General features: G+C 36.8%; 2 protein-coding genes across 2 annotated transcripts in view; one reads left to right on the top strand and one right to left on the bottom strand.

Annotated features, from left to right (window-relative positions):
• Positions 1-9728, top strand: part of LOC128686064 (cytosolic carboxypeptidase 1-like) — a 224920-nt gene extending 215192 nt beyond the window's left edge. Inside the window, exon 16 of the mRNA XM_070080124.1 lies at positions 1963-9728. Within this exon, the coding sequence (XP_069936225.1) occupies positions 1963-2101 (139 nt within the window). The 3' untranslated portion in view covers positions 2102-9728. The remainder of the gene's footprint in view (positions 1-1962) is intronic.
• A 5188-nt stretch (positions 9729-14916) lies between these two features.
• Positions 14917-18854, bottom strand: part of LOC128686625 (uncharacterized) — a 53314-nt gene continuing 49376 nt past the window's right edge. The window contains exon 4 of the mRNA XM_070080125.1: positions 14917-18390. Within this exon, the coding sequence (XP_069936226.1) occupies positions 18221-18390 (170 nt within the window). The 3' untranslated portion in view covers positions 14917-18220. The remainder of the gene's footprint in view (positions 18391-18854) is intronic.

Raw genomic sequence — 18854 nt, 5'->3', positions numbered from 1 at the left:
ACCAAGGCTGATCTGTAGGCTTTGTTACATACTGCCGGTGAGGGATGTGTTCTTGTAGATTAAGGATGTGTCAGTGAAGGCATTCACTTGGTTGTCAACATCCCCTTGGAGAAGAGCACTCCAGTCGGTGGCGGCGAGCTCAGAGCAAAGGGCTGGCCAATTACCTCTTTAACATAGCCGAGAGGTTGACAAGTGACTATACCTTCTGCCAGATCACTCTCTACTGGGTCAAGGGAGGAGCCAGAGATGTAAGTAGGGAAATCAATGAAGTTTCTTACGTCAAACACTGCAAGGTCGCAAAGTCTCTCCGTATAAGATGTTGGTTAAGGTCACCAACAATTATGATAAGTTGACAGTTGTGTTGGAGCAGAAGGGAAGTTGATGGGGTCTTCATGTTGCCACTGAGGTCTGTACATTGCACATTCATATTCACTCTCTCTCACAGGGCATTGTGGACCCTCTAGTTTTGATGACTCACGTCAGTCTCAGTCACCTCTGTAGCTTGCCAACCACCATTTTCCTGGCGCTCCACCCATTTCCAATTTTGGTTTTTGTATGCATACTTGTGCCATGTCTTTAAATAAATCTGAATTACCATATTCCTGTACAATCACCGATTCCTCTTAATGTTGCAAATAATCTTACTAAGTTTATCATATTTTATACTGAAGTGCTTATGCATCATCTTTCATCTGTTATTAAGGCTTTTAGTTCTTCCAAGTGCAGCCATTTTACAGTTTCCTTATGAATATTTTTTACATATTCCAAACTACTGTCACTGCCTCTAACATTATACTACTACCCACTCATTCTACTCCTGTCCCTGCCCCCTTATTGTATATATACTGGCTCCCTTTCCTACTTGTGTAACTATAGTTAACCCATAAATGGTCCAAGCAGATCTACGTTCACATGCGTAGCGCTCCAAAAGTAGATTACATTTTTATTTAAATATTTTCAAACAAAAAAAAAAAGTAGATCAAAGTTCTTTTTTTTTTTTTTTTTTTTTTACATTTGAAAATCTACTTCTTTTACATACTTTCAAATGTTGAAAAAACGTGTATGTATACGTTTGGACCGTTTACGGGTTAATGGTCCAAGTCAGACCAAAATGTCACAAGTTTGATTCTCCTATGTGCAGGTTATTTGTGCATCACATTACAATGTTCAGCTATTCGTGTTGGCCCAAATTGTCCCTTCTATTCCTCTATTTTCTTAATTATACTTTAACAAGTCTATAATGTACAGTTCAGTAAAAGCCAGTTGCTTTTGCTTTGCAGCAATTAGGAGAGAGCTACACTTCTTGGGGGCCATAGAACACCTTGGGAAATGGGAGGCACTTAGATTCGGTCCAATAATAATAAAATAAATGAAGTGCTAAACCCAAAAGCCTCAATCCAAGGAGATAACAGGTTCAATTACTCGGATCAAACGCCCCTCACCAGTCAGTGAGCCTCTCTTGAGAGATCTTAAATGACAAAGTACAGTATGTAACCATTTATCGCCTGCTAGATCTGCTCATTATAATCACAAATATATTGGTCATGAAACACGATTAATTTCCAACATGTGTACTGTATTGCGATACTCATAAAATGAAAATGCGAACTTAATCATTTACATATAGTCTGCATGCAAAATACCAATGTAAGGTAAATTTAGTAGGTATACAATATATAATAAAAATGATGGAACTTATGATTGCAGACAATATATCTTGAATGCATACTGCATCCAGTTAAGAGATTTGGAGGGCATGTTGCTCGAGTAGTGGCTGTTTGCATTTTATAGTCAAAGATAGACATACTGTATAAATTTGAATCATAAGTGTTCAAGGCATAAAGATGGCTTATAGTTGCATAATATCATTGGTGAAATTTTGTTTGTTTACCGAGTGATGTTCATTGAAAATTAGCTATGTCTAAAAATTAAAAATAATTTAAGCAGTTCATTTATTCTCAGGATTGAGCATCATCCTAGAATGGTATCAGAAAGAAGCCTCGGAGATTTTTCTCAGGAAGTTGTCTTCTGGAGTGAAGATCTAGATGATGATCTCGACTCGGATGATGATCTAGACCTGGATCTGTATGGACCTATGTAGTGCTTTTCTGTCTTTACACTGACATAACTGGATTACTAGGGTAAGGTTAAGGTCATCAACCTTTCAGAGGTACAGTATGTGTATTTCATATCTACAATTTTTTTTTAGTTACAATGATTTTACATGCAAAGATAAAAGCACAGTTGTGTTAATTATAAGAGATTTCAGTAACATTCTTGTACTGTTAATGTTTCAATAGTTTATACATAGTTACAAATTATTTGTATAGATAAAGAATACTGTACTTGAATTGCTAGCAATTTCTTATTTAAACACTCGAAAAATGACAAAATGAATTATGGTTAGTTTTCCACAATATGAAAAATGCACTCCTTTTTGGGAGATTAATAATACTCATAAGTATAGCACTTTTTTTATATTTAGTGTTGCTATTTTTAATGTTTGATGTATTTGTGTATCCTTTGTTTACATTATCATTAAAGTGCTAATCTCGAAAGGGTCATACAGTGCTGATTCATATCCTTTAGATGCCTTCATGCTTGTTAGACTCCCTTTCCATATACAGTAGTTATTAAATCTTAATTTACATTTAAATTGATATTTTTTTGTGCTTGAAGGCAAGATAAAATTTAAAGAACTTTTAATTATTTTGTAGTATTTTACTTTAATTTTTTTTTTTTTTTTTGCTAAAAGATTTAAAAAAATGGTAAATATAATTAGAGTAAAATACAAGGTAGTTATTGGTAAATATAATAAGGTAAAATAATTATTGTTGAAAATTAAAATTTGGTACAGTGGACCCCCGGTTTTCGTCCAGTGCGGAAATCGTACAATTTGGATTTCGAGCACTTTTTTCGGCAAAATTTTTCCCCAGGTTTCGTACATCTACTCAGAAATTGTCCATATCAGACATATCCACCCACCCGGGACGCTGCTTCTCATGCGTACCAGACTCAGTCTGCCTCTGTCTCTCGTTACGTTAGCAATACTCCGCGCGTTCATCCATTGTTTTTTGTGCTTGTTTATTGATTGTGACTGTGAAATAAGCCACCATAGGGCCAAAGAAAGTTCAGAGTGCCAGCCCTTTGGTAAGGGTGAGAAATATGATAGAATTAACCCTTTCAGGGACCAGAGGAGAAATTTCAAAGTGTGCACCAGTGTCCAAGAATTTAAAAAAAAAAAAAAATTATTTTTTTCTTATGAAATAGTAGAGAATCTTTCTGGAGGTAATAAAACAAAAAGTTTGAAAATTGATGGAAAATTGACAAACTTTTGCTCTCACGAATATTGATGTGTCAGCAATATTTACACATCAGCGATTTTGCCGACTTTGACTCCCATTTTAGGCCTGTTACATTATTGCAGTGGACCAAATTCTTAGCTATTTCACTAGTATTACATCTATTCTATCGACTGAGCACAAGAAATCGCCCAGTCAACTGTTTCAACTACAAAATAAAGTGATCGGAAATTGGTAATTTGGCCAATTTAACACAAAGTTCAAAATATTCCAATTTCAAAATAGGTCCAGAATAAACAATGCAGGCATTCCTGGCACTAAACTAACATTTCCTCTGTTCATTAGTTATGTTTTCAGGCTTTACAAATGAATTCCATTTTTATTTTTTATTCACATAGTGAATTTTTATTCAAACCAAAAAATAGAAGATTTACTGTTATGCAATATTGTAATAATTGTATAAATAATATTAACACATTTGTGAACGTATATTAGACCCACCAGCTGGCGTGTATTAGACGTGTGAGGTCATTTGTTTACTCTTGAACATTGGCAAAAATTTAACATTTCTGCTACTTTGAGCTCATTTTCAAGCCATTTCTAGTACTAAAACCAATCAAAATCATCTCTATTTCTGTAATATATCTTCAGTTCTATCAAATGAGACCAAGAAATCGCAAATGCAACTATAAAAAACATACAAAAAAAATGCAAAATCGCTGTTTTAATAGAAAATTATGGTCTCGTTTTTTCTCTCATTATGCACTGTGCTGCAGGATTTGTTTTATGTGGTGCACACATACTACATAGATGTATTCTCTCATATCTAGGCCCAAATTTACCGCTCACAGCTTATCAGAGTGAGCTGACCTCATGGCGTAGATCTATGGTTTGGACCCTCAACGTAAAGCCGTAGATCTATGGCATGGACCCTGACAGGGTTAAAGAAAGAACTTGTAGCAAAATATGAAAGTGGCATACGTGTGGCCAATTTTGCCAGGATGTATGGGAAGTTGACATCAACAGTCAGTTCCATCCTGGCAAAGAAGGTGATGTTGGGAAAGGGGTAAATATAACAAAACAGAGATCACAAACAATTGAGGATGTGGAGTTGTTGTTGTTGGTGTGGATCAATGAAAAAACAGCAGGAGATAGTGTTGTGGAGGGGATAATTTGTGAAAAGGCAAGTCAGTTGGATATGGATCTTGTAAAGAAAATGCTTGGAACAAGTGGTGGTGGGGGTGAATTTAACCCCTAAACGGTCCACACGTACATATACATTCTTACCACTAGTGCCCCAAATGTATATATACGTTTTATTTTTCCTACCTCCAAATTTGGCACGATTGGCCTGAGATGCCTGGTCAGCATAGACTGGGTCTAAACACTTGGTGTGCACAGTATTAAAACAATCTGGGACCACTTAGTACCTTGTGGGAGCACCAGTTAAATAGAGCGCCAGCTAGAGAAAACAGCACAGCAAACACCAAGGATTCACTGATGTCATGTGATGTTGATCCCAAGTTTAGTGGCTTTCAGGTGGATGTGGCCACAAGTGGTCGAGGAAATTTCAAAAACCTCAATAATAACCCGTGTGCAACATTTGTGTAACACCCTTTGAGAATGTCTTATAACTTATGCCCTAAGTAAAGAGAAACAATTCTGGAACGTGTAATAAGTGCTTGGCAGGCTGGCTGGGTGGCTGCCTGGCTGGCTCTATCTCTGTCTGTCTCTGTCTTTCTGTCTCTCTCTCTGTTTCTACCTATTTCTATCTGTCTCACAGGTACACAAATACAATTATATGTAAATAGTGTAAATTACCTAGGGTAACCCAAAAAATCCAGACGAAGTGCTATACTGTGCTTGTAGATATAATGCTTAAGAATACCTGTTGGTTCACAGTGGTTCTCTCTGAGACAGAGAGACAAGCAGAGACAGACAGACATGTTTATGTGTAACAGTGAAAACAAATAAAGCGTTGATGCTCATCAAATGTCACCACTTATCTTATCACTGCACTATCAGCAGTGGACTGACATTTGGCTTACATCATGCTTCGAGGGAACTTATTATTATTATTGTATACTCCCACATATCCAAAACATTGCTGGGACCTATAAATACTTTGTATATATTCCTAGACAGTAGTAAATGACCAAGGCAGGTATAAATGTCTACCTGTCAGTGTGCTTGTGACAATTTGAGTATAATTGCAGTACCTAATATTAGTGTCAGAACAAAGATTGGTTATGAAATGACAAGAACTACTATAAATTGTAATTATCAGAACATAAAAATTATATAAAATATAAAAATGAGAACAAAAGGTATATCGACAACACTACTGCAAGCAGGAGGACTCGATGTTGCCATCAGGTGAGCATTAAGTGCCAACTTCACAGTCTCATACCTGTAGGTACTGACCCTAATTTTTTTTATTTTAATCCTACAACACTTAGAAAAATGTTCAGGGCACTGGGCAAGAGAACTTATATATACATGTATGTTTGGACCGTTTAGGGGTTAAGGCCAGCAAAGACTGGTTCAACAGATTCAAGAAGTGAAGTGACATACAGTGTGGTAAGGCCTTCTTCCATATGCCAACAAGAGTCTTCAATAAAGGTATGTAATGTTCAATTATTAAAATTAGTCATTTATATTTATTTCTCATTGTTTTCTGTATATAAAACTATAGTTATTCTCTATAAAATGTATTTTTGTTAATATTTTAGGGTGTCTGGAACGGATTAATTGGACTTACAGTGGACCCTCAACCAACGGCATTAATCTGTTCCAGAGAGCTAGCCATTAGTCAAATTAATTTTCCCCATAAGAAATAATGGAAATCCAATTAATCTGTTTCAGACAGCCAAAAGTATTAACAAAAAATATTTTTTTTAAAGATTTAATATAAATATACATACAGAAAACAATGACAAATAAATATAAAGCACAAATAAAATAGATAAATGAACATATAACATCACACTTACCTTTATTGATTTATCTTTACCGACTCGACTTGTTGGTGTATGACAGACACGTAAGAGGCAAGAGGAAGACAAGTTTATTATGCTTCAATATGACGCTAATATCATCTCAACGGCTTATTTATCTATCACAATTCATCTAATATGACATTATAAACAACATTAATAACAGAAACATGATATATACTCTAGAATGAATAAAATATTTCATAATGTATGAGAGGAGTAAATGGTGTAAGTGTTGTTGTTGAGTTTAAAGGCCGCCACTGAGAGAAGCCGTGTTGGTGGCAGTGGAGGATTTTGCCAGCACCACCATCACACTTAAACAATGTATGTAATTTATAAATAAGAAATATTTACATTTTAATTTATAAATAAGTTTATTCAGGTATACACAAATACAGTTACATAGATTATCATACATAGCAGCATATGTGTAAAGTACCTAGGATAACCCAAAAAAGTCAGTGTGACTTGCATATTTCCATTGGGGTCCTTTTATATTTACACTTAATATATTTACTTTTATGCTTACACTTTTATATTTACACTTACCTTGGAGATGTTAGTTTGATAGAGGAGATGCTGGCAGAGGTTTAGGATAGTGGAAGATAGCAGGCTGGCGTAAGTTCAGCGGATGTACACACATCCAAGAACATTGGAGATTATTATTATAATCAAGGGGGAAGCGCTAAACCCTGAGGATTATACAGCGCCTGGGGGGGGGGATGTGGAAGGCATTCAGACTTAATTCGGGGAACTGGAGCACAGATCCAATTCCCTAAATCAAGAGCCCCTCACCAACAAGAACATTGGAGAGTTACTTTCCTGTCGTTTTTCTATTGCTTACTCGCTTAACTTACTTGCTACACTGTTAATTCTACACTTTATCGCTGGCTGGCACTATAGCCTTTATCGATACCTGCTGCTTTAGTATCGTACATATCGTAGAATCAGTGAATCAGCAGAAGGTACATTCTCCCCTCTCTCTTCCTCCCCCACTTTGGTACTTTGCTACGAGTTTTTTCTTGAATTTTATTGTGTTTCTTTCTTTATCACAGGGGTGGCACTAGAAACTTTCTTTGGGCTTATTTAGCAGTTACAAGTACTAAAAATACTGGAATACAAAATATATCGTAGGTACACTTGGAATCGACCAAAACGGCTTGTAAACACTGGCTGTACATGGAGTCTTGGAGTGGCTGGGCCTGCTCAGGCCCCATGGACAAGTTCGGGACGAACATCGTTAGATGAGTTTTTTGCCGTTGGTAGAGCCATTTTTTTTATGCCAAAGAGCGCCGTTAGACGAATTTGCCGTTACTTGATGTCACCATTAGTCGAGGGTCCACTGTGCATTATTTCTTATGGGAAATATTACTTCAGTTTTCATCCATTTCGGATTTCAGCCGACCTTCTGGAACGGATTAACGACGAAAACCGGGGTATTACTGTATACAATATCTTTGGAAGTTACTACACTACATACATTAAATAAGAGCTTTCACCCTCCGTGTAGTGTTATAGCTTTCAGGATTATTTATGCATAAAGGTTTTATTTTAATTGAATTCTTGAAACTTTTACTATATTTTTTATTTACTGTTGTAAGGAAAATTACTCAGAATTACAACATACATTTTAAAAGTAGGTGTGGGCATTGAGGCCAATATCAAACATTCCAGGGAGGTATTAAATACAGTAAGAAATGTGTGTATTTCAGAATTAGGCTATACAGGTCTCCCTCAACATTCGCATTTTCCACTTTCGCAGGCTTCAAACATTAGCGAATTCCCAGCCACCCAATCATATTTCAAATATGTCATTATGTATGTTAGGAATTGTGGCGGTGGCAGTGTGTGTTTGGAGATAGGACAAAATAGTCCTTCAATATGACACTAATATCAACTCTACGGCTTATTTATCTATCACAATTCATCAAATATGACATAATAAACAATATTAATAACATGGAAACATGACATATATTCTAGAATGAGTAAAATACATCATTAAGTATGTCACAAGTGTTATTGTGTTGGTTGTATTAGGGCCACTGAGACATAAGCCTTACATAGTGGTGGTGGAGGCGGTAGAGACGGCAGTGTTGTCAGTCACCCTATATAACTCCAACAACATTGGAGGAGTTAGTTTCATGCTGTACTTTTTCTATCAATTAATCGCTAAACTTACTTGCTACGCTGTTAATGCTACACTTTATCACTGGCTGGCGCTATAACCTTTATCGACTCATGCTGCTTTAGTATCATACATATTGTAGAATCGCTGAAGGCACATTTTCCCCTCTCTCTTCCTCGTCCACTTTGGTACTCTTCTACGAGTTCTTTCTTGATCTATAGTTTTTTCACCTTTACCATACAATATTTTACGATGTTTTCGTGTGTTTTATGATTGTTCATGGTTCAGTAGGTTAAGGAAGCAGTGTTGTTAGGCTAAGTATATGCTATTATTATATTTCCCTACAATACATATTGGGCACCAAACATTCACGATTTTTCAACCCTTGTGAATGTGGAGGGAAATCTGTACTCTAAATTGCTCACAAAAGGAAGAAAATGTATACAGGTCTTCAACATTCGCGAGGGTTAGAGGGTAAAGAATGTCACGAATGTTGAAAAATTGCGAATGTTTGGTGCCCCAATATATTGTAGGGAAATATAATACAATACTGCTTCCTTAACCTATTGAACCATGAACAATCATAAAATACATGAAAACTTCGTAAAATATTGTACTAGTACCACCCCTTTGGTAAAGGTGAAAAAAAAAACTATAGAATTCAAGAAAGAACTCATAGCAGAGTACCAAAGTGGAGGAGGAAGAGAGAGGGGAGAATGTACCTTCTTCAGTGATTCTGTGATTCTACGATATGTACAATACTAAAGCAGCACAAGTCGATAAAGGCTATAGCGCCAGCCAGCGATAAAGTGTAGAATTAACTGTGTAGCAAGTAAGTTAAGCGATTAATCGATAGAAAAAGGACAGCATGAACCTAACTCCTCCAATTTTGTTGGAGTTATATAAGGTGACTAACAACACTGCCGTCTATAGTCTCTACCGCTGCTGCCGCCTCCACCACCACTACGTACGGCTTATGTCTCAGTGGCCCTTATACAACAACAACACAGCAACACTCGCAACATACTTAACCCTTTGACTGTTTCAAGCCCCTCTCTGAAACTGTCATTCTATGTCGCCAAATATTCGAAAAAAAAAAAATTATTTCTTATGAAAATGTTAGGAATATTTTTGCGAGTGTTTTAAGCCTAAAAAAAATTTTTTGCCATCAGTACTTACCAAGATATAGAGCCGCAAAGTTTGCAAAAAGTGACGTGCGTACGGCAACAGCGGCGACTGCCGCCCACCCGGTATTCTTTTATTTACTCTAATTCAAAGGTTTCTTGCATTTTTCAATATTTTTCTGTTCCAGGTAACTTATGTGGCCTGTGAGACCAATGTAAGGTGCATTGTTCAAATATACACTCATTATTTACAACACAATAACAGAACAAACTTTATCACTATTAGTTTGTGTATACACTTTGTTTACACAAACAAACAATACAAAACAATGTTTATTACTATTGTTCCATAATATATATACATATGTACAGTCACTAAACACGTTCCTAGAACTGCTGCAGCTTGTGGAACTCTTTGAAACATGGGTATATGTAGAGGGGCACTTCACACTCCTCACACATAAAACGAGTGTCTCTGCGTGTTTGTGGTATGTGTACATACATAACACCTCTTCTGAGCATTTTTCTTGGCAGTTGTATGGGGTAGTGATCACCAGGCCTGAAACGAGATGACGTGTGTGGGCGCTGGTCTATTGCAGGAGTTGCTCCTTGGTACTTTGCAATTATTTGTCTGCCAGTGTACACAATGATATCCAAAACTAGACCACTTCTGCAATCACACAGTACAAATAGCTTTATACCAAAGCGTTTCCTCTTGCTTGGTATATATTGCTTGAATGAGAGTCTTCCTTTGAATAAAATCAAGGACTCATCAATAACAAGCTTCCTGAAGGGATAAAAATACATGCAGCACTTTTGTTTCAGGTACATAAACACATTTCTGATCTTATATAACCTGTCGCTTCTGTCAGGCCTGGTTTTGTCTGAAAAGTGTAACATACATAACAGTATCAGGAAACGATTGACACCTATAATGTCACTAAAACCTGGAGTTGAAATCAGGCGTTCTGTTGCCCAGTATGTGGTGACAGTGTGCTTATACACATGTGGCATAAGCATTATTGTGGCAAAAAACAGGTACATCTCTGCAACAGTTGTCTCCTTCCACTTGTGTAGCCTTGATTTTGGTGAGAGAATTGTATTTGCCATGGTGTAATCACAGTATGTGTTTGTTTCCCTGACAATGATGTCCATCAGGGGTTCATCGAAGAATAACTCAAAGCAGTCCAGTTCACTGGCATTGTTCCCAAGTGGACAAGATGGCTTTATTCCACTTTGTGTTTCATCAAAGTTATGGGGACTGGGAACAAACTCGTCACCGTCCTGCCAATCCCGGATGCGGTCTGCTGGTGGGGTCTGGACATTGTACCGTGTTGTGGTTGTGGGAGTGTGGGGTAGGGCGAGGCTGGTTGTTGTGCAGAGTCAGCAGCGTGGGTAGTAGCGTGGTCCGCTGATGGTGCCACATGGGCCGTGCCACCCTCACTATCACCACCACTGCCTGCTCCATCACTCACATCATTCATACCCATCGTTACAATATCGTCATCTTCACTATCAGGTCGTGGTGTAGGGCCACGGGATGTGCTCCCAGAGTTTCTCCTTCCCCTTGGAACAACATATGAAACACTACCAGACCTCATGCTACGTCATACATACTGCCGCTTCACTGGGGAATATTCACTCTCACTGTCACTAGAACTGCTTTCAATGACCTTGAAATCACTATCACTGCTAACATCTGGGTGTTGTACACGACCAAATAGTTTCCTCTTTCGTCCTGGTACAGGCGAACGTGAACGTGAACAAGCCGGCCCAGCACCAGAGGTGGAAGGTTGTGGGTCATCTGGGTTTTCATCACTAATTACGTTATCCTGGGCACTTTTTCCGGTAACACTCACTTCAAAACCCTGGAATTCACTGTCACTGACATTTTCATCGCTGTTAGAGCTATCACTTGGGAACAAAAGACCTCCAATCCGCCGAGGAGTGAGGAACTTCTTACCGAGAGGCATGGTGAAAATGAACTAACAACATGGCGTTCCCACAATGCACCGCTGGGTCCCAGATTTTTTTCACAGGGTGCACACCGACCACTGAGACCCATTCTCTCTCATGTAGGCCTACCAGGCCTTTCCCGCTTGATTTGAAGCCGCTAGAATTTGTGCGTATAAATACGTCAGAAACATTGGCTCGTAAGACGTATTTATATGTCGGAAACAGTCAAAGGGTTAATGACCTATGTTATTCATTCTAGAGCATATGTCATGTTTCTATGTTATTAATATTGTTTATTATGTCATATTAGATGAATTGTGATAGATAAATAAGCCGTAGAGTTGATATTAGCGTCATATTGAAGGACTATCTTGTTCTGTCTCCAAACAAACTCTGCCACTGCCACAATTCTTAACATATTTAATGACATATTTTAAATATGATTGGGCAGCTGGAAATTCACGAATGTTCGAAGACCGCGAAAGTGGAAAACACGAATGTTGAGGGAGACCTGTACAAGTATCGCTTCCCTTAATTAGGATTGTAAATAATTTTAGTGGACAGATTGCATAATCATTGGGGGGGGGTTAGCACCCAGGTAGAATGGTACAATCAGTTTTCATTCTTTGGGAATCAAACTGGTTTCTTTAGCAATAAAAAGTAAAGTAACTCATTTGAAAGCCTTTTTATATCAAGATACATACAAATATGGAACAGGATGAAGTTGGAGCCATCTGTGGGCCAGTGATTTCATTTGGTCAACTGACTTCATTTTGTTGATGTTATGCTGTACGAACATGTTCCAGATTAGAGTTATTCTAGGAATAAATATTCCTTCATTTACAATGTAGCAATGAAGCAATACATTATGATGTACAATGTAAATGTTGTAATGTTTATACATGCATTCATTTGTGTATGTTTTATGTCAAAATTCTGTACTTAATGGTAAGTGGCAAAGTGAAGTTTTTATATCAATCATGCAAGATTATGCAGTGGTCCTTTGAGTTATGATATTAATCTGTTCCAGAAGATATATTGTACCTCAAAATTATCTTGACTCAAACCCCAAAATACATGGTTTTATGGTACGTAATTCGTTCCAAGACCCTGGAAGTGTGACTTTTACTGTACCTTGGGTGCACAGCTATGACATGCAGGCACTCTCCCCCTTTATCTGCTTCTATCTAATCCACTATAGCTACAGTCTTTCCATCTCCATGATAATTTATCTGCCTTTTTTCACTAGCCTTGATTCATCAACCACCTTGATATTCTTCAATTTCTTTTTGCTTGATAATAGAGATGAGTGATTGAGGAAAGTTGTACTCACACACCAATTCACTTATTCCTAACTCAAGTGCTTTTTCACAATTTCTTGCCTGATCTTCAAAGAAATTGCCTGTTTACTATATGATTATAATAATAATAATAAATCTTGCCTGATCTTCAAAGAAATTGCCTGTTTACTATATGCTTTAGAGGCCACAATGACTTGGTAATGCAAAAGATTTCATATTTAAATCATAAATGCAGTTATGAAGGGTAAATCATCCAGAGTTGGTGCAAGCAACACACATGATACCTTCAAACTGAAGAGGAAACAAACTGTTGCATAAATACTGCTATTAGCTGAGACACATTCATTCCCATCACTGACTGGCTGCTAAACCACCCAACTGAAGCTCCTATTGGGCCAGACACTGCCCAAGAGGCAAGCTACTACATTGCTGGTTGGCTGAGGTACACCCACTCATGCTGACCATTGTACCTGTATCTTATCTCAACATTTTCTTTGAAACTCAAAAACTAAATTCCTTTATGAAAGGTAAACAGTAAATGTTAGGGTGTTGGGGAGAGAGGTGGGATTAAATTATGGGGAATCAAATACAAAATGGGAGTTGGCACAGTTACTTTTTGCTGATGATACCGTGCTTTTGGGGGATTCTACAGAAAAGTTGCAAAGGTTAGTGGATGAGTTTGGGAGGGTGTGTAAAAGTAGAAAGTTGAAATTGAATATAGATAAGAGCAAGGTGATGAGGGTATCAAACAACTTAGATAAAGAAAAATTTGATATTACATTGGAGGGAGGGAGTATGGAAGTGAATGTTTTCAGATATTTGGGAGTTGACTTGTCAGTGGATGGGTTTATGAAGGATGAGGTAAACCATAGCATTGATGAAGGAAAAAAGGCGAGTGGTGCATTGAGGTATCTGTGGAGACAACATTATCCATGAGGGCAAAGAAGGGAATGTACGAGAGTACAGTGGACCCCCCGCATAACGATTGCCTCCGAATGCGACCAATTATGTATGTGTATTTATGTAAGTGCGTTAGTACGTGTATGTTTGGAGGTCTGAAATGGACTAATCTACTTCACAATATTCCTTATGGGAACAAATTCGGTCAGTACTGGCACCTGAACATACTTCTGGAGTGAAAAAATATCGTTAACCAGGGGTCCACTGTATAGTGGTACCAACACACTTACGTTGGTGTGAAGCACAGGCTGTAAATGCTGCAACAAGGTGGCGGCTAGAGGCAGTGGAGATGTCGTGTCTTAGGGTAATGTGCGGTGTAAATATTATGCAGAGAATTCGTAGTGTGGAAATTAGGAGCAGGTGTGGAGTTACTAAAAGTATTAGTCAGAGGGCTGTTGAGGTGGTTCGGTCATTTAGAGAGAATGGAACAAAGTAGAATGACTTGTTGGGGAAGGAAGGTGGGGTAGGGGTCGTCCCCGAAAAGGTTGGAGGGAGGGGGTAAAGGACGTTTTGTGGGCAAGGTGCTTGGACTTCCAGCAAATGTGCATGAGCGTGTTAGATAAGAGTGAATGGAGACGAATGGTTTTGGGGACCTGATGATATGTTAGTGTGAGCGGGGTAATATTTTGTGAAGGGATTCATGGAAACCAGTTAGCCGGACTCAAGTCATGGAAATAGGAAGTACAATGCCTGCACTTTAACCCTTAAACTGTCCAAATGTAGATCTACGTTTACGTGCATAGCACTCCGACCTTTATTTTCCTCATTTGAAAGCATGTAAAAAAAATGTAGATCTATGTTTGGAGCATTACGCAGGTGAACATAAATCTACGTTTGGACAGTTTAAGGGTTAAATGAGGTGTTTAGGTTCCTAGTAAATCGACCACGATTATTTTGTTGTCAGTGCTCAGAAATCTGTGGTGCAAATCATAGATTCATATCTATTTTAATCTAAAGAATTTCAGTAGATTCCTTCCTAAATTAAATTTCCAATAACTCGGAACTATTCCCCTAGCTGCACACACTGGGGCCTCTAGATAACTTATTCAAGTTTAGGTCTTTTAAATCAAAAAAGCAGTTTGGAGGTATGTCTAGACTGTCGTATCTGAGCACCTCTGCAAAGACAGTGATTATGTATGAGAGATGGTGAAAGTGTTGAATAATGATTAAAGTTTTTCTTTTTTTCTTTGTGCCTCGATAGGAAATGGCCGACATGTTAAAAAAAAATAGTAACTCAAACTTATCCCAAGTCAAGATCTTTGTAAGTCAAGGGGCCACTGTATAATATGGGACACAAACTTCAAATCATAAATACATAGCCTAATTGAAGTGATTTCCTTTGCATACCTAATTCTTACAGTACAGGTATTCATAAGGCAATGATAAAGTATTAACACATGAAGGTGAATAAGAAGCTGAAATGCCAGTGCAGTATATATTTCTTATTACTAATATTTTAATGTATCTTGTAAAGCAGACTGAGGTTAGATAAAATAAAATCATTCCACAGATATCTTTATGAAGTAGTGGTACATGTTATGTAGAGAAGAAACAGACCATGATAATACTGTATATTCAAATTCTGCCAGTGTCCTAATTCTGTGTATTGCACAACTAAATATTAAAAATACTTGTACATCTAATTACTGGTAGTCTCCTCAATAACCTAAAGCATAAAAGTCATGCACACCATTTTATAATGCATAAGTACAAACACTAAGAAATATTAATAGTAAATACCAATTATTGGCTTTAAATAATTTGCTATAATAAAATACTTCTTTTTTAGTATGTCAACTGTGTTCTACCAGGACAACCCAGTAAAAGAAATTCTTTCTCCATCATTCACTTCTTAACTGTAAATTATATATTCACAAATTAAAGTCAACCCTTGCCTAATGACCTAGATGATGACAAGACAAAATGTTCCATAAGCAAAAAATACATTAGGAGATTCACATGTTCCCACCCATGTTATAACCCAAGATGCCAACCAAGACAACAATGTTCCATATCTAATTGCTGTACAGCCCTTGTGGCTTAGCGCTTCTTTTTTATTATAATAATAATCCATATCTAATTGCTATTATTTTTTGGAAAGGGGAAAGGGTGAGATTTGTAATTATGCTCTGTACTCAAGAGATTGTCTTCCCTTCCTCCCATGCCTTTTTTTTTTCTCTTCTCTCCTATATCCTCTTATCTTTCCCAGCTAGGAAGTGAACACTACAGTCTCTGATTTCAGCCATAGCACAACTTTGTAATCAAGCAGTTTTATTCTGAAAGTTTAGCACCTTTTTATAAATGTAATGACACTACTACACATCTGAATTGTCTGCAAATTGTATGTTATGATGGTCAATGGGAGGATGGCTAAGCAGTCTGCCAGTAACTTCTGCTGGTAATCTCTCTCCCTAGCATTTACTGTGATGTGTGACTGATTTAGTTTTTTTTTCTACCCTACTCGCCCAACCTTTGGTAAAATTTCCTTGTCAAATACCTATTCAAAAAAAAGCTCATAGTTGGCCTACAACTACTACAGCCTGATTGATCCAGTTTCCTTTTAAAGGCTTCTACATTTGTTCTGGCAATATTTCCAATATCTGATGGTAGCAGGCTTAATCGACTTGAGCCATAGATATTGAAAGTTTCTCTTAATGTGTATATGGTGCCTCTACTTTGCACTAGATTTATTTTACACTTCCTTCCATGTCCCTCCAGTAAGTGATGGTAGTGTGTAGAATTAGGACCTGGCCCTTCCATATCTTCCAGGTACATATTGCAGTATCATCTCTCTCATCTTTGCTCCAGAGTATTAATATTAGTTACAGATACAAGTCTTCATTAGCAGCTATGACTACAAGACAGCAAATTTAAAGAGCCATCAAGTTTTACAGGCAATACTCTTTCAAACACCCCTTCATGACTGGCTTTCACCTAATGAAACCATGAGAATAAGCAATTTCCCTAACAGTACTATTGTGTTGAAGCACTTTTTATGGATATGACAGTAATGGAACACTGCCCCACATATGAATTTCTGTAATTCTTATTTATTACGATGGAAGTATGGGAAAGAGGGAGACGAGGCAGTCATGATGGAAAACAAAACTATCTCTTGACTGTCCCTAGCATAAATGTCAAAACATGCAAAGTGTATTCTCTACCACACAATTTAAGAGTTTAGTGCTCTTTGTGAATATAATAAAATTACCTCACATTTTATCTGTCCAACTTGTGTATGCCATAATCGAAAACAGTCAGGAGTTTAATATGGATGTGACATGGTGAAGGCAAGCCAAATGCACCAGCACCACCACTCCTGTTGCTGCTGCACCCACACTACTAGCTTGGAGGGTTCCAATTTGTTTGATACAAATTAGCCAAGGAATGTATTATTATATTACTGTTGATCAACAGATATGTTCACTTCTTTATTTTTCTCTATTTTTTCTAGTGAATTTAAATGTGTATACACTATTTGTTGATGGTTGACACCCTAGAATGAGGTAGTAATGCAAAACTGGTAAATAAGTGGAGAAATTTAGTTTTTCCCCATTATTCAAAATTACAGCATGTGAACTTTCATTAAGCTAGGGTTGACTGTGCTAGGAAAATTTCTTAATTATTTTCTAATACTGGCAATTTTGTTTATAGTCTCTTCTCTCTTACAAAAAAAAAATGGTAAAACAATATACTAGACCTTAAATGCAGAAACAATATCTTCTCAAAAAATACCCTAAAAACTTTGTAAACTATTAAAACGTATTGTACATATACATTATAAATAAAAATTGCGATGAAATCTCGTGTATGTTTTACATCACAGTACATCACATCTTTAACACGTAGTTTTGTTTGGAAAATTATAGAATTTAAACTTAACTTCATAATCCACAAAAATCCTTATGGCTTTGTGGAGAGATTTAATTAAGGGTACTGTATTGGTTACTATACGCTATTGTTAATTTGTTCCAGTTATAGCACTCTTTTTTCATGAAGGGTTAAAAAAAATGCTATCTTAAATTATTGCCAGATTTATAACAATTCTAAATTGATATATTTGTATCTGCTTAAATATCATTAAACAGTGATCTAAATAACAATCCAAATGCTCCCAAGTTATACAGAACCAGCAAATTCATAGTTTTCATAATGAAAAAAAATTAACACCTACCAATTAATTGTAATTGGTAATCTGTGCAAGTTTTAAAGTATGAAAAACTGAAATTCATAAAAATTAATTAAAGTTCTGCAGGTTTAAATTTACAAACATGAATATCTAAAATGGGTAACATAATGAATCCACATGTTATCAGCAAACTTAAAAGCATGAAATTTAGGTTATAATTTTATCAACACCATTATACCATCCTAGTAATAAAGATTTTTAGTTTACAAGCCTTAAAATTGAATGCAAGCCAAATTAGTTTTGTATAGTACAGTAAATCAAGTTCTACCTTTCTGAAGGCATGTAGTGACTGTAACGAGGTTGCTGGCAACGGACATGGACTCTTTCCCTTTCCCTCTCTTTTCGATGGTCACGGAATATCGTGGCAACTCCAATCAAAATTACCACAGATGCCAATCCAGCCACCAATAAAGCAATCAGCAACACAGTGTGGTCTAGAAAAATACCAGTGTGTATGATCAAATAAAGTTATTCCCTGAAAAGCAGCTAAAAAATGTAAATTACATCAAGGCTGCATTACACTGTATAATCATAGGGAAGGTGTACACACAGTACAGATCTCAAAAGTAAATGCAAAAGTTCATATTGTAAATTGTACCTAGGCAAATTGACCATACACTTGCTCCCACCAAACCATTTCCATTTATTCTTTTTTTATTTGTTATGCTGTATGAGTTACAAAGCACTGTAACCATTTAAGGATTCAGTGATTTTTAACAAAATACCTCTATTTCATTACTTCTTTACCCTCATTAGGAATTTACATCTGTATTTTAAAAATTTGCTACTACCTGTATCAATAACATTCTCCTGTAATAGTGAGTAATTCATTTTCATGTTACCAGTTATCTGGTTTGCCAGACTTAAATCCTGGAGGTGAGAAAATTACAATGCCTAC

This window comes from Cherax quadricarinatus, unplaced genomic scaffold (assembly GCF_038502225.1).
Source record: "Cherax quadricarinatus isolate ZL_2023a unplaced genomic scaffold, ASM3850222v1 Contig157, whole genome shotgun sequence".
In the NCBI taxonomy this organism is placed as follows: Eukaryota; Metazoa; Arthropoda; class Malacostraca; order Decapoda; family Parastacidae; genus Cherax; species Cherax quadricarinatus.
This window is presented reverse-complemented; position numbering and strand designations above follow the sequence as displayed.